This window comes from Prinia subflava, chromosome Z (genome assembly GCF_021018805.1).
Source record: "Prinia subflava isolate CZ2003 ecotype Zambia chromosome Z, Cam_Psub_1.2, whole genome shotgun sequence".
NCBI lineage: Eukaryota > Metazoa > Chordata > Aves > Passeriformes > Cisticolidae > Prinia > Prinia subflava.
In genome coordinates this window covers 57513873-57538619 of record NC_086283.1, presented here as the reverse complement: position 1 = coordinate 57538619, position 24747 = coordinate 57513873, and the positions used below count along the sequence as shown (strand labels likewise).

Genomic DNA, 24747 nt, shown 5'->3' with positions numbered 1-24747 from the left:
GCGGGTGGCAGGGGGTGTGGTGTCGCAGCAATCCACTGTGCCTCAGGAAGTCACACTTGAAATTCCTGCAGAGTAAGGAGAGGGTATTCTGCACAGAAAACAGACACAATCTGCTATCTGGCACACATGCCAACAGCATAGCAACAGTTTTTTAAACATCTTTTCCTTGTCACTTCTGAATTTTACCAATTTTAAACACAAAGTGTAACAGCAACAAGGCTTGGGAGCCCAACATCTAAACAAGGAAACTAGTAGAAAATAAAAATGTAAAATGTCAAGACGATTTTGGCAAAATCCTGGGAAAAGAGAAGAAAGAGTAATTAAAAATCTAACACATCATTTGCTTTTCAAATTTTTAATTAGGTATAATAAATGTACACAAAAGGAAGCATTGGCATTTTTGTTCATTTTAAATGTATGAAATGGTAGGGAAAATAGACACATGGCATGAGTGAGGTCAGAAGTATCAAGACTGGTTTGAAATATTTCAAAATGTCATGCTAACAGGATACTAAGTGAAGCTTTTAATGCCTTCATGAACAAGGCTTGTTTAACATCAGAGCTAGAACCCACATTGCATACAAGTTCAACATAGACTGAGAAAAGCAATTTTCCTCATGTCTGATATATCCAGGAATTTCAGCTGTGAAGCCTACATTAGGGTTAGCCATTTTCTCTCATTTTGAATGAGTTCATTGACTAAATAAATTATTAGAAAGTAAGTGCAAACTGCTGCACTACTTTGTCATGCTAAATCTATTACGAGAAAGTCTTAATAAGGCTGAAGAAGAGGCAGCAGCATTTGAGATATTATAAACCAGTCTAGCACCAAGCAACTCCAAAGTCTAGTTCCCTGTTCGCCCTTTGGTAGATGCCCTCTGGGGAGTGAAAAAAGGAAAGAAATAAAACCACTGCATACTGCAAAGCCATAAAGTCGGAGTCCATAGATAAAGAACAAACTTACTTCATTTCCTGAAGCTACACATGGTTAACATGCGAGTACCAGTTACAGTGTTTATGGCAAGATGACCCTACAGCATACTGGGACTGTATCTTATCAGTGTCCTTTTGCAAGCAGTCGCAGTAAACAGTACGCTGTCTTACTGACCTTGCCAACAGTGCAGTAACATACATGTTCAGTTCAGCTCTGCACTTTAGGACTATTTTTAAGTGCCCTCAAAACAAAAGTCGCTTCTACAGCTCTCATTAGCTATGCTAATGAATTCTCCTCATCACCCTCACAACACACGTGGTGAACAGTTACTCCAAAAGAAGAGGTTCATTTACATACCTCACCCAAAGGGATCCAGGAATTTGACTTTTTGCAGTGCTTCAAATGCATAGCAAACTGAAGTTGGAAGTTTTCCCAGACTGAAATGTGCATCTTATCTATCTTTCTGCAGCACTTGCAGATGTTAGCTGACCTAATCCTGTTCTTTCTAAAATCAGTGAAAACTACTTAGTGGGGATTACCAAAGCCAACATTAAAAGTCTTGGCAAAGCACTAGGTGTACAACCACCTAAACTTCACTCTCAGCCAGATTCAGTTCCCAGCCCCTCCCTGTACGCATAAGACAGACATTGTAAAAAAAGTAAATTTCTATTTGTCTTCAACCTTGCATCCTTTCCTTCTAGAAGCAATTAATATTTTGTAAATTAATTGCATATTCTAATTCTGAGATGCTTGCATCTTCAATATATTAAAAGTGTACCAAACTGAAATGAGAATAAAGAAAAAATATGATCTTATTTGTAAGATTGCTTAATTACTGTTTGTGAATTCTGGAAAGTTTTACATACAGAATTAAAAGAATTTACTTTTTAGACTAAATTTCTTGGCCTACCAAAGTGAAAACTGATGTTCGTGACTGCTAGGCAGGTACTTCTACAACTTCAAAATAGTCATTAGGCAGAATCACATAGCCTTTTCCTGCCAATATGTCTTTTTCTTTCTGAAACTGAACAATTTCTCTCAGTTTCTCAATTTGTCTTTCCTGACGCCGGCACCGCTGTTGCGCTGTCTTGAGCTTCTTCCGCAGTTTTTCCACTTGTTCCTCGAGCTGTTGAATTCTTTTTCGCTGATGGACTGTATCCTCTACAGTGTAGTTATGATCGCAAAAAACAGCAAGATTACTGGGGGTCTGGAGAGGGGGCATCAATAATCCAATACTTGGATCTACAAATCTGGCATCTATTTGAGACAAATGAAAAGAAGGAGTTGATGGAGATTGTGGTAGGACTGGAGCTGCTGCTGGTGGTGGTGGAGGTGGTGGTGGTGGTGGCGGCAGTGGAGGAGGTGGCAGTGGATCTTCTGGCTGCTCTGCAAATTCTTCAGACTAGAAAGAACAAGAAAAAATGTACATTTTCATGCTTAACATTATTTACAACACAACTCCCTTATTACAGCCCCAGAATAACCTACACAACAAGGATTTAAATTAATAAAATAAATTTTGAATACACAATTTTCAAAACTGGCAAACATTTCTGGGCCTGCTTTGCCTGGCTTCTCAACTGGACATATTTTTAAGCAGCTTCATTTTAGGAGCTCTTTGAAACTCAAGGCCTTGATGTCTAAATAGGTTTTTTGAAGATTAGATTTTTGAAACCTATATAATTACCTAAGAACACAGACTGCAGTTCCATAAAACAGAGTTCAGATGACCTAGAAACTCATTGCTGCCATCCCACTCCCCTTTGTCCCTCCTCCTTTCTGCTGTATCATACCACTACATAATTGAACCTACTGGCTAACTTAATCAAAAACATATCAGAAGTGGACAATCTTCTGCTGAGGTAGAATAAAGGTCAACTACTGAGTGGGCTGACAGGCTGGCAGAGCAGAGAGATAGACACAGTAAGACTAGTCTTCTCAACAGCTGGGAGGGACTCTGTTACTGGTTTTGGGCTGCAGCATAAGGGTTTGGTTAAAAGAGACATCATGAACCAAAATAACTCTTCGACAGCAAGGCAGCTTTCTCATCCTTGGTATTTACTCTTTGCTCAAACATAATTGCTGAAATGACAAAAAGTTACTTGATCTCCTGCTATCACTGCATAAATTTCCTGTCCATTATTAAATGTCAAAGCAATGCAACAAAAGGTATGACATACACCTGCCCTGATATGTGGAAAAAGTGAGAATCATAGATTTATCGAATGGTTTAGGTTGGGAGGGACCCTAAAGTTCATCCAGTGTCAACACCCCTCTGCCATGGGCAGGGACACCTTTCACTACACCAGGTTGCTCAGAGCCCCATTCAACCCTTAAACACTTGTGAGGATGGAGCATTTACAGCTTCTCTGGGCAACCCGTTCCAACCTGCTTCTTGTTCTATTCTCACAGTAGAGAATTTTTACCTAACATCTAACCTAAATTTACCCTCCTGCAGTTAAAGGCCATACCTCCTTGGCCTCTCATTACCTGCCTTATGAAAAAGTCCCTTTCCAGCCTTCTTGCAGACCTCCTTTAGATACTAGAAAGTTGCTATGAGCTCTCCACACTACTTTCTCTTCTCCATTTTTCAGCCTGTATCTCTAAGAGGGGTGCTCCATCCCTCTAGTCATCTCCCTGGACTTCTCTGGACTCACTCCAGCAGCTCCATGCCCTTCCTGTGCTGGGAGCCCAGGGCTGGATGCAGGGTTCCAGGTGGGGTCTCACCAGAGCAGAGCAGAGGGGCAGAATCCCCTCCCTCCCCTGCTGCCCACACTGCTTTGGATGCAGCCAAGACATGTTTGGCTTTCTGGGCTGTAAACTCACACTGCCAGGTCATGTCAAGAAACAGGACTGCATAGCTGGCAGAGGAACAGACGGGATAAGCACAGTTCTCTGTTTTGGCAGCAGCAAAGTATCAGTTGGCTCAACTCCACTGCAGGGTTTTGTCACACTGCTCTTGATAGGTCCACTTGTACAGGTCAAGACAACACAGATCCCAAGACATTTGAGTACAGGCCAGAGCAGAGAATCAGATTCTTTCTTTCCCAAAGGAATCCAGTATAATTCAGAAATGCTTCTGTGCACATGTTGATTGAAAAAGCACTGTTGAAACCAAAGAGTTTGCATACTGCCTACTAAAAACAAAGTTTTTTCAGTAAAAGAGGCACTGAAAAAATTTTCTCCTACCCACCTGTTGCCAATACTCTTAGTACAAAGAAAAGTGTAATGACCAGGAAAACACTGATTTAAAGAACAGCCAACAGTCCTCACCACCAAAGTATCAAGCCCATAAGATCTGAAGGTCACATCAATTATTTCCTTGACTTAACATGCAAGCAAGATAGATGCGTGGCAGTCTACCTGTCCACCGTACAAACTACACTTGGCAGACAGTAACTGAAAATAGCTTGGGGATTGGTATTGAAGGAAAGTGTTGATTTGCATTAAAGGAAAGTTTAATATGCAAATATAACTGATCATATGAAAATACAAAATCAGCCAACTACCAGTCTTATTTCTCAGTTATAAAAAAATGCTGCTGTTAGTCTATCTAATTCACATATGAATATTCTTGAAAGAATTCAGAAAGAGCTTGACCCTATCAGCTGTCATTATCAAATTTTTCTACCAAAATAAACCCCCAAAAAACCCAACCTACAAAGGGAAGGTAGAGCCTGCAAAAAGAAACTCATTCTTGCTAGAAGCAAAAGTAAAAATCAATCACTGCTGGACTGCTGAATTCACAGAGACTTCTATTTAAAGCTACAAAGCATATGCTACCTCTATATACAAATTATTATTGTCACAACACATTACAGAGAACAGATCTTTGGTATCTCTGTGACATCATCAGTGACTTCTAATTACTTCTTCCAGTTAATAAGTATTTCTCCTAAGACATAAGTAAAGAAAAAAAAAGTATACCATTACATAGTGTGAAAGATAAAAACCTGTATTTCAAAATCAGTGTGGATTCAACTCCAAAACAACCATTATTGTTCTTACTTTGTTATTGGAAGATACGTGGCAGTTTATTCAAAAGTGCCATGAGACAAACAAGAATAGAACTAAATCCTTCAGAATTAAAAGGCACTCACTCTTCTGTATTTTTTGTAGATCCAGGTATGACAGCGATACTGGGAACCGGCACACTACTATTCCTGCTGCACCAACAGTATTTTGAAGACTACCCTATACACCCATTCAGCTTTCAGACTGCAAAAAAATTTGCAAGTATTTTACACACAATGAAAAAAATGTGTATTGCACAGATAAGCAAGGAAGTCTAATCAAATAAAAAACACAGCCATGTTTCCCTGTAAATTGTCTGTCTCCTCATTAACATTCTGTTTATATTCTCTTATTATTAGTCACTTTTCATTTTTCAAATGTGTTGCCTTTTTATTTCTGCAGCACTCCAATATTGTATATAAAGAGAAAAATTGGAAAAGAAAAATCTGAGTTTTTTCTGTGCACTTCATCCCATTTAAGTCTTTTGCTTCCCAGACCTACTCTATCTACAATCGCCTCCTTTGCCACTTTCTCTATGGCAAAGTGATACAAGATCAAATATTTTACATCCTTTAAAGGAGATAAAAATCATTCTTTTCCATTCTTGTCTTAAGTAAGAAGTCGTAAGTGACTTGCATCTCACAGTAAATTGCTCTAGTGGCACAGAGAAGGGAAGAATACCTTACACAGAAGGGTCTACCATCAGAAGTCAGGGACCAGGTCTGGCTTTTGAACACAAGGTTAAGGCAAGACAGAGGTGCTCTCACGACAGACAGATAGCAGGTGCAGGTAAGGTTCTGCCATTCACTTTAACTTTATAAAGCCAGAGGGCAGCGCCCTCTCAAAGAGGCTAGTTAAGTTTCACAGTCAACATCCACTATGTCTTCAATGCTAGCAGTGGCCATCAGCCACTGATGAAGGAAGAGAGTAAGTGCCATTGGAAAGCATTAATGAAGGCTCTCTCAGACTCCAAATATGCAGGAAATGCTTCTGAACAATTTAACTACAGGGCAATACCTTCTTACTTTGCTGCCATTCCATTTAATTCAGAACATGGTTTTTGAATTAAATGGACACACGAGGAGGTCAGAGCCAGTGTCTGCCTGTGCAGTACTCTGTGCTCCAAAGCCTCAGAGCCTCACATAAAACAAGCACAGCTGTTGGAGGTGTTTCAGTCACCACAGCCCTCCTGGTGACCCCAGATACACAAGCTCAGCATCCTGCCAGCCTTCATCCCTCCCCGCCAGCATCCTCTGCATCCAGGGCCCGCTGCCCTGCCACGCTGCAGCCAGTGACACACACGACATTTTTTGGCACCTGCAACCAATGGGTGCTTTGGGTTTACCTTTTCACCGGGTTCAGTGTAACAAAATATTGTGGGCACAGCATTCTCTTTTAGGAGCTTGTTATTGCATTCCCTCTTAAAGCAATCGGGGGTAAAGTGTTCTGAGCAAATGCTGCTGTACTTGGTCGGCTTGAAGTTTTTCCTCTTAACAGCAGCTTCCCACTTCTTGCAAAGATCGGGTCGTGTAAGAGGAAACCTGCAAGCAAGAGGCACTTTCAGCTTTTCTGGAAAGCTTTGTAAGGCGGGGTTTAGCCGGAGCCAAAACTCTCCTGCCCTCCAGCAAGGGCGGGGGGGTCTCACCCCGCTCTAGCTCTGGAACAGGAGGCTCAGAGGGCTTCGGCTGTCCCCAGGGAGACACCAGGAGGGGCGGGCGAGGCTCCCCACCCTCAGCGGCCGCGGGCAGACATGTCCCTCTGTCTGTCCGTCCATCGGCACCCGGCCGCACGCGCTCCCTCCCGGCTCCCCGCCGACCTCTCGCGCGCGGCCCCGCGCTGGCCCCGCCCCCAGCGCGACCCCGCCCCGGCGCCCGCGCGCGCTCACTTGTGGAAGGAGATGGGCTTCTCTTTGTCGTATCGGTTCCGGCAGCGGTAGGCGGAACACGACTGCACCATCCCGCCCAGCCCTGCGCCCGCCGCGGCGCGAGCTCCGTGCGGACGGACGAGCCGGCGGGGCGCCACGAACTCAACGCCGGGCTCCCATGCTTTCCCCGCCTCCCGCGGGCCCCCCCCGCGCCCGTGGCCCTCCGGAGAGGGACGGGAACGGGACGCGCGGCCTCTCCCAACTCCAAGATGGCGGCGCCAGCTTCAACGTAACCTCTCGCGGTAGCTGCGCGCACCGCGCTCCGCCCATTGGGCGCGTCGGCGCGCAGGGCGGGGGCGGGGCCTTGTTCGGCCGCCCGCCAATCCGGCCTCCTCCTTTCCCCGCTCCGCCCCCTTTTCGCGCCGTGCTCCGCCCACACCGCACCCACAGCTGCGCAGAACCGCCCACGCCCCCCGCACCCACAGCTGGGCAGCGCCGCCCACACCCCTCGCACCATCTGGGCAGCGCCGCTCCCCTGCACACCCACAGCAGGGCGGTGCCTCCCGCCCCGCCGGGCACAACCCCGGGAGCGTGGGCTGCGCTGCGGCCGTTCCGGCACCGAGAAGAACCCGTCAGAGGCAACTCGGACGGCGTCGTGCCCGAAGTTCTGGCCGGGGATGATTGCCCCAGCCGGCAGGCGGGGCTGCGGTCGGGCGGACGGGTGTGCACAATGTGGCTGTGACAGGGAGAGGAAGAAGCTGGCGCTGTGAGCCCCGCGGGAGGTTCTGGCTCTCTTAGGAGAGCACAAAAAACAAAACAAAACAACAACAACAAAAAAAAAAAAAAAAAAAAAAAAAAAAAAAAAAAGAAAAAAGGAGGGGCAGAGGAAAGGCAAAAGAACGCAAAGACCACATTGCTGTAACACAGTTGCATTAGGGACGTGTAAAACAACTCTGTCTCACTCGCTTAAACATAGCTTACAGGTGCATGAGCAAACAGCAGCTAGGTCTCTCAGTAAATCGATCTGTTGTTACAAATAAGTTTATTTTGAGCAGTTTCGACATGTTCCCATTCTTTGGGCTCACTTTCAAGCTCTGCGATTGATTGGCAAGTAAAACCATCCTACATAAGTGACAGCTTTTGCATAGGAAAGACGAAGGAACCTACCTTTAGGGCCACCTCAGTCAAGTGTAACATTATATCTAGAAATTCATCGACAATGACCCGAGACTCAAGTGAAACTCCATGGCTTTTTCTCTGATCCCACACAGATCATTTTCTCCACAGCCTACTTTCTCCCTCTGCACTTGCCTTGTGAGGGAAAGAAAAGGTTTATTTGCCTTAGCTTGAAGGCTGTGGCTTCTCTGCCTAGACAACTCTTTGCCCAGCTGATGGAAGGTACCAGTCACTGACATTTGCTTGCCCAGGAATATGACAGAACAGCCTGTAAAGCAGCTTCAGCAATACTTCCACAAAGCCACTTGCATGAGCTGTTTTCAGTACTCACTGTTGGCTGAGGACTGCTAGCTCTGCTTCTTCTCCTACTAGGTCAGCCAAGAGACAAGGAAACCAAAATAAGCTCTTTCTAGCACTAACTTCCTCACCAAGAAAAACATGGCTACTCCTCCCCTATCCATGTGAATGCCTCTGTCCCTGGCCTTTGCCTGATGGCTTTCTTCTCCCTCAAGTCCTCCAGCTGCCAGTTTTCTCAGCAGCAATTTTGCCACAGCCTCGGGGACCAGAAGAGCTGGGCTGTCCCATGGCAAGATGAGCTGCAGGTGACCAGAGCCAAAACCCAGGCTCACCAGCCTGGACAGAGTCCTGCAGCACAAGAGCAGGGCAGACACTAATGGACACACCCACACAAGCTGAGGTGATGAACCAGGTACAAGGTCCCCCCAGGTAATTCAGGCAGGAGCAGCAGGAGATGATGACAGGAACAGAACTGGAAACACAGGTCCAAGGTTCACCCAAGAGACAGAGCTGAAGAGAGGGACATCTGTGACACAGCCAGGCATGGACTGAAGGTGCTGTGTTGAAAAGGAGCTCTTGCCCCATAAGCAAGAGTTGGGGGCCCCAAAGTACTTGAGCCAAGGTCATCAAGACCTTAGTCAGTGCTAGACTCCAGTTCTCTTATGGACGTGAAGAAGAATTCTGAGTCAAAGTCCTGGACTTGACACCACTGTCCATCTCCTCCTTCACTGCTCGTTTTGGAATGAACCTAGGCACAGAGGAGGCACAGCATGGCCATACAGATCGTGGGGCTAAGAGCAGAGCTCAGCAGCTTCACTAGACACTGTGAGAGGAGGCACACGGTCTTGATATGCAGGAAGGAAATACCTCGGGAGAAAGCATGAACGGGTTGCAGAAGATGACACCTAACTGAGGAGGTCCATGACAGATGAGGAGATCTGGTGAATGTGTAGATGAGCCACTGAGACCATCAGTCAGCAAGCTGATTTTAAAGATGTAAATGAGAGCTTTCAGCAACTGTATCAGGATCACATTGGTCTCGTGAAGCAAAAGGGACTTATAAAAGACTGGGTAGAAAGAAATTTCCTCATCCTGTAAGAATTTCAGAAACTTGGAGAAGGGCAGAGGCAATTGTCTTGAGTAAAGATAACAAATGAATACAACCTTCAAACTGAAAAATGCTATTTACATTTCAGTAATTCTGAAAATGTTGGAAATATGTCTAGGATGTTTCAAATCCTTTTTCTTAACTATTTTTTCTAGGAAAAAAAGGCCACATAAAATTCACGTCCAACTTCTGAGTGACTTTTAGTTTCACTAGTTGGCATGTTTCCTGATGGCCAAGCACTTCCCTGTCAGACTTCCCAGCACTGTGTTTTCGGGAATCACTAGTCCTCGACACCTGCACTATCTTGGTCCCATCCAGCACAGACAGAATGCACCAGCACCTGCCCCAACAGCCGCCACGCGTGGCCCTTGCTCGCTTTCCTCCTGCAGGACTCGTTCCCTGGCCGGAGTGATGACCGCGAGAAACTTCCCCGTTCCCGGACGACAGACCCGGCACTGCCTTCTTTCCCACACCGCAGTCGCGGGGCGAGTTGCGGAGGGGAGGGGCAGCGCCCGCTCCCCACGGACACCCCACCGGGAAGCCGTTCCGCGCAAGCCCGGCGGGCGGGGGAAGGAGCGGGCGGGGGGACCGGCGGCAGCAGCAGGGAGGAGGCGACGGCGGGGCGGGCAGTGGGCCCGGGGCGTGGCGCGGGTCCGGCGGCGCCGGGAGGCGGCTCAGTCCCCGCTGCCAGCCGAGGGCGGCCGGCCCCGCGGAGCAGCCGCCCAGCCCGGCCCGCCCCGCGCCGGAGCCGCCGCCGGCCGGCGAGGGCGGCAGCATGAGCGGCGGGCGTAGCGGGCGATCCGCCGTGAAGATGGAGGCACCGTTTTACCCCGAGGAAGGACTGGAGCTGCTGCCCGACTTCGTGCCGCTGCCGGGTTTCGGTACCGCCGGCGGACCTGGAGCCGATGCGGCGGCGGGGCAGAAGCTGCTGCTGGGCACCGGGAAGAAGCGGGACCTGCCGGCTGCCGCCCCCGCGCCGCTCCCGGGGCCCTTCGCCCTTCGCCCGCCTGCCGGCGCCCGCGGCAGCGCGGCGGCTCTGCGCTTGCTGCCGCCGCCGCCCGCCGCCGCCGCCGCCCCGCCGCCCACCGCGGGCTCCGCGGAGACGGGGAGCGGCGGCGGGGCGGCGGCGGCCCGCGGCGGCCCGGAGGCCGCGCTGGGATCGGCTGCGGAGCTGCCGCTGCTGAAGCTGCCGCCGGCCGCCGACCTGGAGCAGCTGCTGATCCAGGGGGGCGCGGGGCTGGGCGCGGGCAGCCCGGGGCCGACGGCGCCCGGGGCGGGGAGCGGCGGGGCGGCGGCGGCGGGGCCGTTCCTCTACCGGCAGCCGGTGACGCAGGAACAGGAGGGTTTCGCCGACGGCTTCGTCAAGGCCCTGGCCGACCTGCACAAGCAGAACCAGCTCCTGGCGGCGCCACCGCCTCTCTCCGCGCCGGGACCCTGCTGCACCGCCCGCCCAGGGCCACCGGGGGCCCCCGCCGCTGCCGCCACCGACCCTCCTGCCGTCTACACCAACTTGAGCGGCTTCAACCCCGCGGGGCCGCTCAGCCCCTCGGGCAGCGCCTACCCCTCCGCCTCCGCCCCGCCGCCGCCGCCGGGCCTGGCCTTCGGGGCGGCGGGTCTGGGGAGCGGCCGGCTGCCGCCGGCGCGGTCCCTGGAGGAGCCGCAGACGGTGCCCGAGGTGCCGCCGTCGGCGGGCGGGGAGGGCGGTAGCAGCGCGCCGACGCCGCCGTCGCTGTCGCCGCTAGACGCGGAGAGCCAGGAGCGGCTGAAGGCAGAGCGCAAGCGGCTGCGGAACCGCATCGCCGCCTCCAAGTGCCGCCGGCGGAAGCTGGAGCGCATCGCCCGGCTGGAGGAGAAGGTGAAGGCGCTCAAGGGGCAGAACGCCGAGCTGGCCGCCACCGCCAACCTGCTCCGCGCCCAGGTCACCCAGCTGCAGGGTCGCGTCCGCAGCCACCTCTCCTCTGGCTGCCACATCAACGCCGCCGGGCATCCTCCTCCTCACGCCGCCGCCCCGCCGCGGGAGACTCCCTCCGAGGCGGCCGCCGCCGCGCCAGAGACCAGCGCCTGCTGAGGAGGGACACCCCGCCGGCCCCGGCCCCGGCCCGCCCGGGGGCACCGCGGGGCCAAGGTGCGCGCCCGCTGACGCCCTTCTGCTATTATTATTATTTTTATTATTATTAATTATTATTATTATTATTTATTTGAGCCCGGAGAACGTGTTTTTTGGGGGGAGTCGGGTGTTGCTAAAGCGTTTCCCGATTTCTGTCGATGTCGCATTCAGCAGAGAGGGTCTCCGTGGGTGGTTCTGGGGAAGGTGGTTGTTAATTTTTCAGTGAAGTACTTGAGGTCTGTAGAGATTTCCGAAAATAAGAAAATTACTGTTTACAGAAAGATTCAACTTTATTTTCATGGGGGATATAAAATGTGTGTTTCCTAATACACCTTACTGAACTGTATAGCAATGGATAAGCTTTTCAAACTTAAAAAAATTAGCCAGAATCGTACCTTTTGAAAAGATGTGCGTGTATATATATATATATATTTAAGACATGATATGGCTATGTATATTTTCTTGGTATTGATAAAGAACCTTTTTTAAAATACTGTCTTTCTCTAGAGCTTTAATTTGCCATTGAGACTTAAGACAGCTGTGTGGGTGCTCTTGCACTTACGTGGCTTTGATTTTCAAATCGAACCCTGGAGGGAAATGATTTTTGTTGTAAATCTTAAGCAGAATGAAATGCATTGCTGACTCAGTCATAGGAAAATAGTTTTCTAAACCTGTATGCTCCATATTTCTTGTGCCAGTGCAAACTTGGGGCATTGATAGTTATTTATTGAAACTTGAATACTTTTTGGATGTTGCCTAGACCTTATTTTTCTAGATAATACGTTAGTAGAGAAAATGGTTACTTTGGCAAAAAGAGCTTTACTCTTTTTTTTCCTTCACTGTGTACATTCCAGTAGTGTGTGCTCTTTCCATAGTATAGTAACAATTAAGTGCTATACAGAAAAGGGCTCAGATTTGGGGTGGGTTAGCTGTAAAGGTTATAATTCCATTGTATTCTGTTTGAATAAATCACAGAAATATTATGGAGAACTAGATTTATTTTTCAGTAGAAATCTGTATATCTTGCTTCTTGGTCTACTTTGTTCTAAAGAAACTTTCTGCAGTACTCTAGAGACAGAAAGAGTCAATGCTAGAACGTGAAGTGTTTTTCTGGTTGGGAAGAATTGGTGTGATTTATTTCTTTGTCGAGAATTTACTAGTAGAAGAGTATAGCAAAGGAACTATTTCTTTTGATTAGACATAATCCTCAATAAGTTTTTGAGAGCTTTAGGTCCCTTGCTCGGTGCCACTGCCTTCCCTGCTTGTGCTGCACGCGTGTGTTTTGAGCCTAGCCGCTGGCGCAGCGCTGCCGAGCCCTGTGGCAGCGGTGCGCCGGGAAGGGTCTGCGGTGTGACGGTGCCCTCCACCAGGAGCCCCTCCGTGCGGAGGCCGCGGGCCGGCCCTGCCGCTGCGGGAAGGCAGGGCTTCTCCTGAGCAGATCCAGCTGCAGTGTGGGGCCCTCTTCCCTCGTTGAAACTGTGCTAAAAACTCTGCTTGAACTCAGAGGCAAATCTTTCATGGGGATATGTGTCTGTGCCAGCTGGTGAAAAAGGGTAATCGTATGAGGAGCCAAGAGGGCATAGGTGTCTCTATGTGTACAGCAATTGCTCAGATCTGTTAAAGCCACTCAGGAGCTGGTACACATCTCTTAACCTCTTCTGAAGGCTAGAGATGATGATTTGAAATCCAGTAAGAATGGGATAGACTCACAGTTTTTCATGCTTTTATTGGGGATATGTGAGTGCTATCTGTTCAGAAAGTTGAGCTGCAGCAATCAAGTGTATGAGCTTTTCCTTTTAGTGCACAGTCGTTCCTGGCACATGTATGAAATTATATGAGAATGTGTAGTTACACTGTTACTGTAGCTGAGATGGCTCCGAGGATATTTCTTTCCTTAATGCATATGCAAATTAGGTAGAAGCCATATTAATCATTGTATAACTGATCATGTCACCAGAGCCTTTTTTGGTGGTTGGAATGTTTGCCTGTAACAGTACATTCTGCTGTTAGAAATACTAATGAGCCGATAAAAAATATTTTGATCTTAACACAGGTTTAAAGATTTCTTAGGGGCATTCTGAACCATACTGCATGCAATCTGTAGCACTGCCTGTTATATAATAACTGGGTGAAAAATATGGTGTTTACTTTGGTAGTCATCACCCATCTGCAAAGATGCCTCAAGTCTGGAGAAACTGATCAAAGACTTCTTTCCCCCTAGACTTAACACTTTTCCCTGGTGAGAGAGGTAATGCAACCTGGTAGATGTGGGATACTTTGCTGCATATGTAAAGAGGTGGGCTTTTTCTAAGGAATCTTGGAAAAAATCGTAAAAAATTACATGGGTCAACACCTCTACTTTGGTCCTTGTCTTTCTAAATGAGTGTAGGGCTAAATAAAGGTCTTGTGGTAGAACACAGGACAATGATAAACGCACCTGTGCAACACTTCTTCTTTACTTACATCATAATTTCTGGTCATAATAAACTAGCAATATCCAAGCAACACAGGGGATCCATAAGGCACAAGAAATTACTGCAGTTCCACTTCCCAGACATGGGCAAGGCTGTAGTGGGCCATAGTCTAGCAGGGTTATAATGAGCTCCGCCTTTTCAGCATGGTAATGTTAAAGCTGAAAACCACCCCACATTACCTCCCCTGAGTTTGAACTTTCTGCAAGAGCAGTCTCCCACCCAGCCTCTCTAAGACCTCATGTGGTAACTTCTTTGATAGCCTGCTTTCTGTTCTAGCTGACATCTGTTCAGTGGTAGAAGTGGTGACAGGCCAGCTCTCATACCCTGATAACTGATGAGAAATTACTAGTGAGGCTGGCAGCTCCTGTTCTCTGGCAGAGGCTACTGTTCTGGTAGTGGAGTTGTCCAAAAGAAATGTGTTTTCTGTAGAGTGATCAGTTACCTTTATAAATGTCTTTTTTTATCTGGCATTTAGGCCATGAAACAGGATCTAACACTGACATGACCAAAATTTGAGAACAGTGTTGGGGTGGTTGGATTTTTTTTTTCCTGCTTGAACTGGTTCTGCTAGAGATTGCTGCATTTTTTGCAGATTTTTGAGTAGAAAGCCTAAGCACCTAACACTTTAAACCAATATAAAAAGACTCAGGAGTACTTACCTGCTGCAGCTGTCAGATTTGATTGTTCCTGTCTTCTAAAATGTATCAATACTCTGACTTTTAGCCCTGCAGTGTTCCTAAATCTTTAAATATGGCTTCTCTCTTTTGTCTGCCTTTTTTCTTCAGTTTGTTGTTAAATGTCTGTGTCGTTTAGGTTTTGGTTTTCTGCCAAAAACTTTGGTCACTGTGAGATGCTAAAAGATAGATACTGGGTAAAAAAATTTCAGACTGTTTATATGATTTGCATCCATGTAGCTCCTTTTCAGTAACTCCAAGCTAGTTGGCTGTGTGTTACTGTAAGAAAACAAAAACAAAAACAAAAAAACAAACAACCAAAACCCGTCAAAAACAAAACCCCAAAAAAGCAAACAAAAACATTAAAACTCAAAAATAAAACAGTTATTTTCACTGTTAGCTCAGTGCTTTTTGGCATTTTTCTTCATCCTTCAAAAATACCATGCTTTGTTATACTTGTGCACACTATTCCCTAGTTCTTGCAAAGACTCACACTGCGTGACTTGATTTTACCCTTGTGTCCTTCCAATCTGGTTTTCATTCCAGATGTGAACCCTTGACAAATAAACATCCCTCTTTGTTTCTTTGCCCAAGTGTAGTCTGCTCTGGAGACTAAATAGTCTCTTCCTTTGTCTGTTTTGGTTGCTGGATGCTTGTTTCTGTGGACATCTTGTTTTTTGCCCAGCAATTTTTGAATGTGCTTGAACTGATATCTTGGTTTAGATGTGAAGTGCCTTCTTATTTACTTAAAAGAGTTTGATTCATATATGGTTTTGATTTATTTGAATTGTTACCAGATGTTTTCTGTCTTGGGAAGTAGAAGGGGGACATTTTCAGCAAGAGAAGACTTGTTCACTCCTTTCTTGGGCAGAGGGTGGAACCTCCATCAGATCTGCCCCTGCTTGATATGAATGCAAGGAAGCCGCTCTGAAACACTGACTCAAATTATGCCGTTGCTAGGAAAATTGATTGGTTTGGTCTCCAGTGTAGGGAAGTCTGTTGGAATCTCAAGGTCTCCAGACAGGTCCAGGTAGATGGTGAGTTGTTCTTAACTTACACTGCGAATCCAGATCGAGCCCATTTGGTATGCTTAGACAGCCTTTCCAAAAGCAAATACTTTGCATACTTTGAGAAGCATAGGTGTTTGTACATGATAAGTCCCGATCATGGTGAGGAGTGATTCTGGTGATGATGGTCTTGCTTTCTGTTGTAAGATTTTGATGGTCTTCCAAAAAGGTAAATAACACATCTGGACTCTTCACTGTATGTCAGTAGTCCCTGCTGACTGTCATGCACTGTTTGAGATCAAGAGTGGCTCTACAACAGTTATCTGTTATCTTGGTTTGTACTTATGTCTTTACAGAAAAAAGAGTCATGAAGCATCCTTCATTCCTTTAAATATTTGATTGATTCTCTGTCTCACTTTTGACAAAGGAATGACCTCCCCAGGTTAAGCCCTGAGGCATTCTGCAGCTTGCATCTGTTAAAGTGGAAATTTATGTGGCAACTAAATTTTGATCAGTCATATAAAGCTTTGATGCTTCCCAAAATATTATTTGATAGTGTCTGAAGTACAAGTGTGTGCCAGGTCTGAATGACTAGTTGTGCTGAAAATAGCATTTTGGCTGCCATAACTTGAGTCTTAATTATTTGAATCCAGCAGCTTATTAGAGAATTTTTTTCTGTATCTGAGATTCATATGCAAGAGAGGAAAACCCATCTACTTGTAAAATAAGTCATTCTTTGATACATTCTTTGTGTCTTGCTTCTGGAGTGCAAGTTAAAAAAGGAAAAGCAATGAGTTACATTTTCATTTATTCATATGTGCAGCTGTAACTGCTGCTGGATAATTTTGCTCTTTCCTTACTTGATTCTCCAAGTTTCTATGTTTAGCAACTAGACAAATTAGAGTATGACATATCTGTGTACGTATTTGATTTGTACAAAATCACTTCCATTTTCCAGGTTTTTTGTTTGAAGTTTTACTGTAAGAATGAGTGTTGAAGAGTTCTTAGCCTGGTATAATGCTTGTTAGACATTACTTTTGATCAGTACTCTCTGTGTGACTGCTCATTGTCCAGCAGAGGTGGACAGTAAAGTCTGTCAGGGATTCACCTCTTTCAGTATTTAGCAAGACCTGTATCAGCAGAAAAAAAATCTTGGACAGAAAGCTTTCACAGTGCCTAATAATCCTGCAAATGTTAACTCATCCTTCTCACACCACAGTCACCTGTTGTGGCGTTGCATCAGGATTTAATGTATCTGATGAAGAATGGTAAATGTTCCTGTGACAAAGTGCAGATTCTAAAGTTTGTAAGAAACTTGTTAATCTTGCTGCACATGGTGCAACTTTACTATGAAGGTGTTGAATTAAATCTGAATATATGGAGACTTAGGTCTTTATGGTACATTATGGGAGAAAAGAGGTTTTAGTAATTCATAATTACTCCTCTCCAGTGTTTCAGAGAACTGTCTCTCTTTATCCTATCTTAGAGATCTGTATCTTTTTATCCTGTGAAGTGGCTTGCAGCTGTTTGTGCTGTGAAACTTCACTCTTCATAACCACCCAGTAGCTTGGAGGCAGGACTGAAGTAACTTCTCTATGAGTTGGTCATGTGTGACAAGCTAAATGTAGGTTTCTGAGAAACGCTGCAACAATGAGTGCACAGTGGAGAACCTGCTGTTGTTTGTGTGTTGCTAAAAGAGTCTAGAAATGTATACACATAAATCATAACAAGAGCAGCTTTCCAAGGCACCATCCCATTGCCTTGCTATGGGCATTGATCCTTGCTGTTTGCTTTGGTCTGGAGCACTTTTTCCTAATCTCTTGCGTACCTGAAGGCTTACTTTCTGCATCAATATAGTCACAAAACGGATCTCTGCTTGGATGTTGAAACAATTGGCTTCGTATGGGTCAATCAGAATGCCTTGCTGTAGTTGTGTTTGAAGGGTCCCACAGGGGAAACAGTGGTGGGGAGGAAGGAAACCAGTCTAGGATCTGTATCTTCACACCAGTGCTGTGTATTGAAATGCAGCTTTCGGTTGAGTAGTCTTGATAAAAATGCATTACTGATGTAAAAACTCTGAATCTTGATCTTGTGTCTGCAGGGGACATGAGTTCTTGTGCTGGAGTCCTGCTTGGGCGGTATCCTCTCAAGTCAGTGAGGACTAACTGAAGAAACAGCAAATCCAGCCTTTATGAGCTAATTCTTCTGAGGCACAGATACCTGCAAATGCATGTCAAGGTGTTGTGCATAGACACCAGCATGCATAGAGAAGGGGATGGCCAAAGGAAGGAGCTGTGATTTTCTTGGCGGCAACAGTACAAAATGGAGTTTTTCATATGCTTTTGTTGTGGTCACATTCTTTCAGAAGACTAAGCTGCATTTCTGTGAGTGATCACAAGGCGATTTTTTAGATTTCCAGTCAAATTTGAGGACTGTCAAGCCTTGCAATGTTGAATTAACACAAAAAGAGAACTTATTTTGAAGTCACATTTAGCCTTAATGTTATCTGAAGTGCTGCAGTTCATGTGTAGTAGTTTACTATAAGATGAAATTATGATTATCATAAATAATGTTTTAAAGGAGTCACCCTAAATAATTACCTATGTGATGTTTGCCTTTTTGTCTGCTGTCAAAAAGTCTCTATCCATAGCATAGCTAGCTGTAAATTGAGCTTTGCTCTCAATTTCTAGTAATAGTAACAAACAGGGTCTGCAATAGTTTAAGGAGTAAATGTTCTGGCTAAATAATGACCATTTCTATAGGAATGCTTTGAAGTGATGGTTGGGTTTGAAGCCTTGCTGTCATGGAGATAATAGATATGACCAGTTCACTGTGCACTAATACACTGCTAGATTCTGATATTTAGCACACTGCTGATAAGATTCACTACTACTGTTACTTACTGGTTAAGAACCAAGTATGGGTGGAATTGTAAGTCACCTAAATAGGGTCCCTGCATTCTGGAGAGCTGTCTTGCTGGATATCAGTAACATACTCCCATCCCATAGAAGGGGAGGAAAAAAAGCCTTTGGTTGCAGTCTCTGGTTTGGTTTTGCAATTCCAATTACTTTTTTTTGGGTTGAGTCTTGTTTCACTCTTACCTCAAAATTTATTTGAATAAATTTGAAAACCTTTCTAATAAGTACCTTGAAGCATGTCTTGCAACTGTTCAGTTACAATCAGTGGTTGTACAACTGTGGTATTACTTCTGTCACAGATGAGGAAAGCTGAAGCTGTCAAGAACCAGGCTTCTCACTGCCATTCTGTTTTTAAACAATGGACTGAATAGGTGAAAAATCATGACCAGTAACTTGAACTCTGAGGAGCTGTTTGATACCCGTTTGCTTGTCCTTTTGAAAGAGCTGCCCACTGCCCCAAGTAATGTCCCTCCTGCCTCATATGGAAAATTGACCTTTAAGAACTAACAATTTTAAAATAGCTAAGTAACTAACTAACTAACTAACTGACTGACTAACTAAAGATAGTCTTCTAGTACATGCTGAGTAATTTCAAGGATAACATACTGAACTTGACAATCTTTCCCACACCTCTGTTTCATAAATCTTCAAATTTTCTTGTAATACAGGACACAAGTGGGGGAGTAGGGTCAAATAAAGTTAGTGTGCTATTCCAGAGAGTGTATTTAGGTAGTCTCCTTCTTTTTCCCTAGTAACAGCCATAGAAAGAGAGCAGTAGAAGAAACTGATACATAATTTGCTGTTCTTCACAAGTAGAGCTAGAGTTTGAGTTCTTGGATTTTTCTGACTTTTGCCATTCTGTCTTTTAACATCCTTCATGGGAGGATGATAGAAATAGTGAGGAAATACTATTAGGGAGTTAAGTGTTCTTGTTATCTCTAATGTCACTAAGTTACAGCCATAGGTAGCCAGGGCACCTATCTATGGTCTGCAAGATGACACCTTCAGAACAGGGATTCCTAAAATGCTGCCAGAGTTTTTATCAATCCAAACAATTTTGTGCCAGTTAGTAAAATGGTATTGTAAATCCTTGTGATTTTTGACAGTCTTTGTGTGCATCCTATAATTGAAATCACCACGCAAGCTGGTATGTCCACGTGCTTTGATACCACTTTCCCAGCAGGCCAGTAGTGTCTAATAAAGTTTACATCTTTATTCCTTTCCCCACTGGTAATAGTTAGAGATGATAGTCAAAGTTATCAGCACCAGGAAAGAGAAAAAAAAAATGGAATCCAAGGGGAAAAAAAATTATCTCTGAAACAGTATTTAATGGTAATATTTGTTGTGTGTTTAAGTGGCAGATAATTAACACTGCTCTCCGGAATGCTTTTTAACTCACTTTGTTTTATTATTAGTGCTTAAATGTCTTCTAAATGTCTCTTCTTTAGCAACTGTGCCCCTCCCTGTTTGGCCTGATGACTAGTGATTTCATACTTACCCTTATTTATTTAAAGTCATAGCAACTACCATACTGAAATGTCATGAAGTAAAGCCCAGGTCTGCATGCTGACTGGTGATGCAAAGGTCTGCTCTCTAATAAAATGTAGCCCAGGAAGGACGAGCTCCAAAAGGCAGCTACGCCCTTCGCAGCTTCAAGCATTTGCTCTAATTTCAAGGCTTTGCCGTGTGGTGTTGCTCAACGTGCAGCAAAACAAGTTCTTGCGAGCCCCTTGAGCATTCCTCCTCGTGTAACAGATTAAATATTCAGGCTTCGTCAACTCTCCCGCCCACCCCCCAAGGAAAAAAAAACAAAACCCACAGAATCAAACCCAAACCCGAAACAAAAGGCCCAACACAAGTATATATTGGAGAATTATTTTGCTTTGTTGCAAAGTGCGGGTAATTACAGAGACACTTAGTGCAGTTCTGACATGTGAGCCATCAATCCAAACACTCCCAACAGTGATTTTGCTTTGGTTGTGCTTTGCTACTTTGTACAGAACAAAGGGAAGACAGTAAGTGTTGCAATATAGTATTGTGCAATTCCTGACTTAAATAGAAAATGATAGGCAAGTCTGCATAGGCCTCTTGCACACCAAAATTTAGCCAGTGATTTTTGCCACTCCCACTCTTTCTAATCAGGAATGGGTGTACTGGCTTCTTAGAGTCAAAAGGAGAGAAGGGGGAGAAGGGTAGAGAGATTAAGAGGTGGCAGTACCAGGGATATTCTGCTGTGAAGGGCCCTGAGCCTCCTTGGCCTTAAAACTCAGTCTTTTAGGTTACCTCTAGTTTATGATGTCTGAAGGTAATTCTTAGACTCCCTATGCAGATTCTTACCAGGAAAGGCAGCTGGGCCTGAATTGCTGAATAAGTCTTTTGGTGAAGTAGCTCTTCAGCTTTCTGTGTTTTTCCATCTCTGGAGTTGTAGAACGTTCTTCCAGGGCAGTTTCTCTTTCCTGTAGTGGCTCATCTAAAGTTGGCTTGTTGTTCCTGCAGTTTCTGGGGACTGCACATGTGCTGTCACTGCATGATGTTTGTGATGGATAATCTTGTTTGACTCAGAAGAGATCCCCTTAGAAAGGAGTAGCTCCGGTTAGGTGCAGACTGGGAAAGATGAAATTTGTCATTCTTTGTGCAGTATGTCTTTCAAGCAGTTAAACAGAGGAACTATCTCCTATCAGATAAAGGAGAGCTCTTGGTCAGTAGGACCCTGCTTTGAAAACCCTTGGTGGTTTCTGGTTTTTGCTGAGTTTCTGTGATGCAGAAAACACTTAAAGATCTGCATTGCTATAATCACAATACCTTGCAATGTCATGGGCTGGGGCTGCTGGTGGTATCACACAAGTTCTGTGGTCCTTACTGGGATTCATGCCACCTAGTGATTAACAGAATAAAGGATTTCCTGTAAAGGGCTGGAATCCCCTCCCTGCTGTGTCACCACCAGCATCTCCAAGCTCTCTTTTTCTCCAAAAGAAGTGTGAGCAAACTGCAGCTTCCTACAGTTCTTCAAGCTGATTTTTCATAGGCCTTCAGGCATGGCACTGACACTTTCTCCTTCAGGGTAGCTCTCCAAAATGAAAGGTGGAAGCAGAGCAGTTCAAACTGGGCTTTGCTCTTCCAGCAGCTTACATGCAACTAGTTGGTGGGTGGGTGTCTGCCTACCTCCTTTCCTGAGTTTTTTTAAGTTGGGTTTATGTGTACCTTTGTAGTCTGCCTTACTAAATTAGCTGGCACAGAGGAAACCTCTGAGAAACCCATTAAAAACCTCTGCTTCTGGTAGAATTTTATAAAATTGGAGTATGTGAATAGAATAAAAAACCCCAATGAAATAAAAAAAATTAAAAAAAAAAAAAAAAAAAAAAAAAAAAAAAAAAAAAAACCAAACAAACAAAAAAATACAAAGCAGCCCAAAACAGACAACAAAACAACTCTGTATGGATCTCATTGACCTTTATAAAACTTACTGATTTTGGGAAGTCTTCAAACAGGTATGCTGCCAAGGGCATTGCACTCAGATGGAGATAGTGAAACAAAATTCAGGAGCTACTCATTTGCTGGATTTGGTCAGGAGAGATTTTGAATGACACTTTTTCTGATGTGGTGATTTTTTAAAATGTAAACAAGCTACAGGGCTTAATAATATACAACTGAGGATTATGTCCATTGTAATTTTTTACATTACTTTTGCTAACTGTATTATATTCAAAATACTTATTTCTGAGACAAAGTGGATGATACTAGTGGGCATCTTGCACTTGATTAAATGTAAAACATTTTCTTAATTTAGTGATGTGTTTAGGAGAATACTGTAATTTACTGAATATACAACAGTGATAACTGTGTTTACAATAAATTTAAAATTCCTACTGTTCAGTGGTAGCCAACTTGTTTGAGAATTGAAAGTAAGGCATACTGCAATTGGCAATCTTGGAAAAATTAACACAATGCTGCTACCACTAAATACTGTGGGATGGATACCGTGAGTTTAAATGGCAGCAGGATTGTATTCCAAGCCTCTGTCTTAAGTACTTTTGACTAAAAGGCGACTTGCCTTGTGCTCATTTATGTATCCCTGTGTGTTGTACATCAGTTAGAAATCTGTTAATGATTGATTTGTAACATTAGGACCTTTATGGAGATCACAGTGGGGTTTTCGTTTGTTTTTGTTTGTGAGCAGACACTTAGACATTTTGGAATGTATAACATTGATCCTTGTGCTGGAATTGTTTACATGCAAAAATGTATTTATGATTTTTTGCAAACTGCAATGTGCAATTTTGTACATGTGTTTTAAACTACAGAGTTTATAAGGAAGATATTGTATGTACAGTACTTGGACATGAGTATTATTTCTTTGATATAAATATCTAGAGGAAAATTAAAATTGCTTTATATTCATATTTTTGGCTGCGTTTTTTATTATTTCAGCAAGACATTTAAAAGTTGGCTTAAGACATAGTGATTTGGGCTTTTAAAAAAGTACTTTTAAATCATGCTTGATACAATGCTTCCTTTGTATCAACATACTGAAGTGCAAGGAGGGATGATTTTCTTCTTGTAAAAGTGTTGCTCTTTGGGATAACTTCCTTATATATATATATATATACACACACACACACATATCTATATGTGTGTGTGTCTGTGTGTATATATGAGTGCAGTTGCAACTCAGAAATTAAACTTTTATAGAGAGCAAAAGAGGAGAAGAGACAGTCCAGCTCTGATGATATCAGATTTCAGGCCCTTGCTAAGAAAAGCTAACTGGAGTCGTTAGTGCTGTGGCATGATGTCCAGTTACCCATGTCTTGACTTCTGTGGTTCAACAGAATGAGTGACAGTAAAACGTTTTTGCAAATGGAACTGTTCTGAGCCACATCTGGAGTTAATCTGTTGAAATCAGGTATTTCTTTTTTTTTCCTGTGATCAATGTTCTTATGCACATTGATACATCCTGACGTATTCCCTAAGGAGAGCTGCTCGGTAAACATCCGCACGTGCTGAAAACACTTCTGCAGTCCCAGCTGAAAGCTCCGGTGCTCCGGGAAGACAGCCCTGCCTTCCGGATACATCCTTTCGAAGCAGTGACGCTGGGCGGAGGGAGTGCCAAGCCCCACCAAGAGTGCTCCGGGGATGCCAAGCCGGAGGGAGAGCGGAGGAGCGCGGCGGCGCCGGGGGCGCTGGCTGTGCCCGCTCACCCGCCGGCACACAGCTGGACCCTGTCTCTTCTCCACGCTGCGTGGGTTCCGGGTCTGGCACTGAAGAAACAGGAGAGGGAATGGGGTTTTTCTGTTTTAAGATAACGAATGCTAGGATTTCAAAGGCATGACAAAGCTGGGGGAGGGGAGGGAAGGGGAGGGGAAGGAAGCTGTGAGCACACTGTTGGAGCTGTTGTATGTCGGCACTTTGGTTTATGACCAATAATCAGTTTGGTGTAGGACTATTGTGACTTCTAAATATGAACCATGCCTTCTTCAGTGCTGTGGGAGTTGTTTAATGCTTTTTAGTCTCCATGTTGTGCATGGCTTCAGGCTGTGTTTCACACATGCAAGTCAGATCATTCCTTGCAGATTTCCACTAAAGACAGATTTCTTCATGGGAGAGTCTGTAGCACGGTTGCAATAATCTTCGTGCTTTCCAAATCAATTGCAGAGGGGAAGTACAACAACAAAATGGTGTGTGCCTTTAATGATTTGATAGATGTTTGACGGTACTATTAATTTTCTATGTCAACTTGAACCTTAAGAGCATAGGAAAAGTGTTTTGAATATGTGGTATAGGAACCAGTCTACTTGTTCCCCTTAACCTTTAAGTTCCTCTAGTTCTGAGTGCCTCAGTATGGTTCCTTGAGAAGTGCTCAGGAAGGAGATAATTGAGACTGATTGTGCTTTATCGTCCAGAGGTGTGGAATAAAAGTGAGTGCTTTGCACTGGTTGAATAACTTGCAGGATTGTATTCAGGTTTTCTTTTTAATTCTGAGAATATCCCTTTCTTCTTGCTCTCTATCTCCTTGCAAGAGAGAAACAGACATGGCCCTTGCACAAAACCACCAGTCTAACATAGAACAGCAACTCGAAATTTATTCCTGGGCCCTGCACATCTTCCAGACTAAAGAAGGCAAAGGCCCTTTGGTGCTCTTGCAGCCTATTAATTCTTTTCCTTCAGCCAGGGTGACTG

The 24747-nt window shown here is 44.8% G+C and overlaps 2 protein-coding genes across 2 annotated transcripts; one reads left to right on the top strand and one right to left on the bottom strand.

Moving 5' to 3' along the window:
* Positions 1 to 324: 324 nt before the first annotated feature.
* THAP1 (THAP domain containing 1) lies at positions 325 to 7314 on the bottom strand. Its single transcript, XM_063423906.1, has 3 exons — positions 6834 to 7314; positions 6294 to 6489; positions 325 to 2336 (listed from the first exon to the last, which is right to left on the bottom strand). The coding sequence occupies exons 1-3, from the start codon at positions 6902 to 6904 to the stop codon at positions 1872 to 1874; spliced, it is 732 nt and encodes a 243-aa protein (XP_063279976.1). The 5' UTR covers positions 6905 to 7314; the 3' UTR covers positions 325 to 1871.
* Positions 6991 to 22973, top strand: LOC134564527 (collagen alpha-1(I) chain-like). The gene is made up of 3 exons (XM_063423421.1): positions 6991 to 7533; positions 9872 to 11518; positions 17757 to 22973. The coding sequence occupies exons 1-2, from the start codon at positions 6991 to 6993 to the stop codon at positions 11459 to 11461; spliced, it is 2133 nt and encodes a 710-aa protein (XP_063279491.1). The 3' UTR covers positions 11462 to 11518; positions 17757 to 22973.
* The last annotated feature ends 1774 nt before the right edge of the window (positions 22974 to 24747 follow it).

Bases quoted from the DNA above. Each gene is read 5' to 3' on its own strand.
- THAP1 (XM_063423906.1), bottom strand. From the start codon at position 6,904: ATGGTGCAGTCGTGTTCCGCCTACCGCTGCCGGAACCGATACGACAAA. The intron at 6,490-6,833 runs GTGAGCGCGCGC...TCTTGCTTGCAG, and splicing joins AAGCCCATCTCCTTCCACAA to GTTTCCTCTTACACGACCCG. The intron at 2,337-6,293 runs GTAAACCCAAAG...TGTTCTTTCTAG, and splicing joins ACACTGAACCCGGTGAAAAG to TCTGAAGAATTTGCAGAGCA.
- LOC134564527 (XM_063423421.1), top strand. From the start codon at position 6,991: ATGCTTTCCCCGCCTCCCGCGGGCCCCCCCCGCGCCCGTGGCCCTCCG. The intron at 7,534-9,871 runs GTGTGCACAATG...CCCACACCGCAG, and splicing joins GGCTGCGGTCGGGCGGACGG to TCGCGGGGCGAGTTGCGGAG.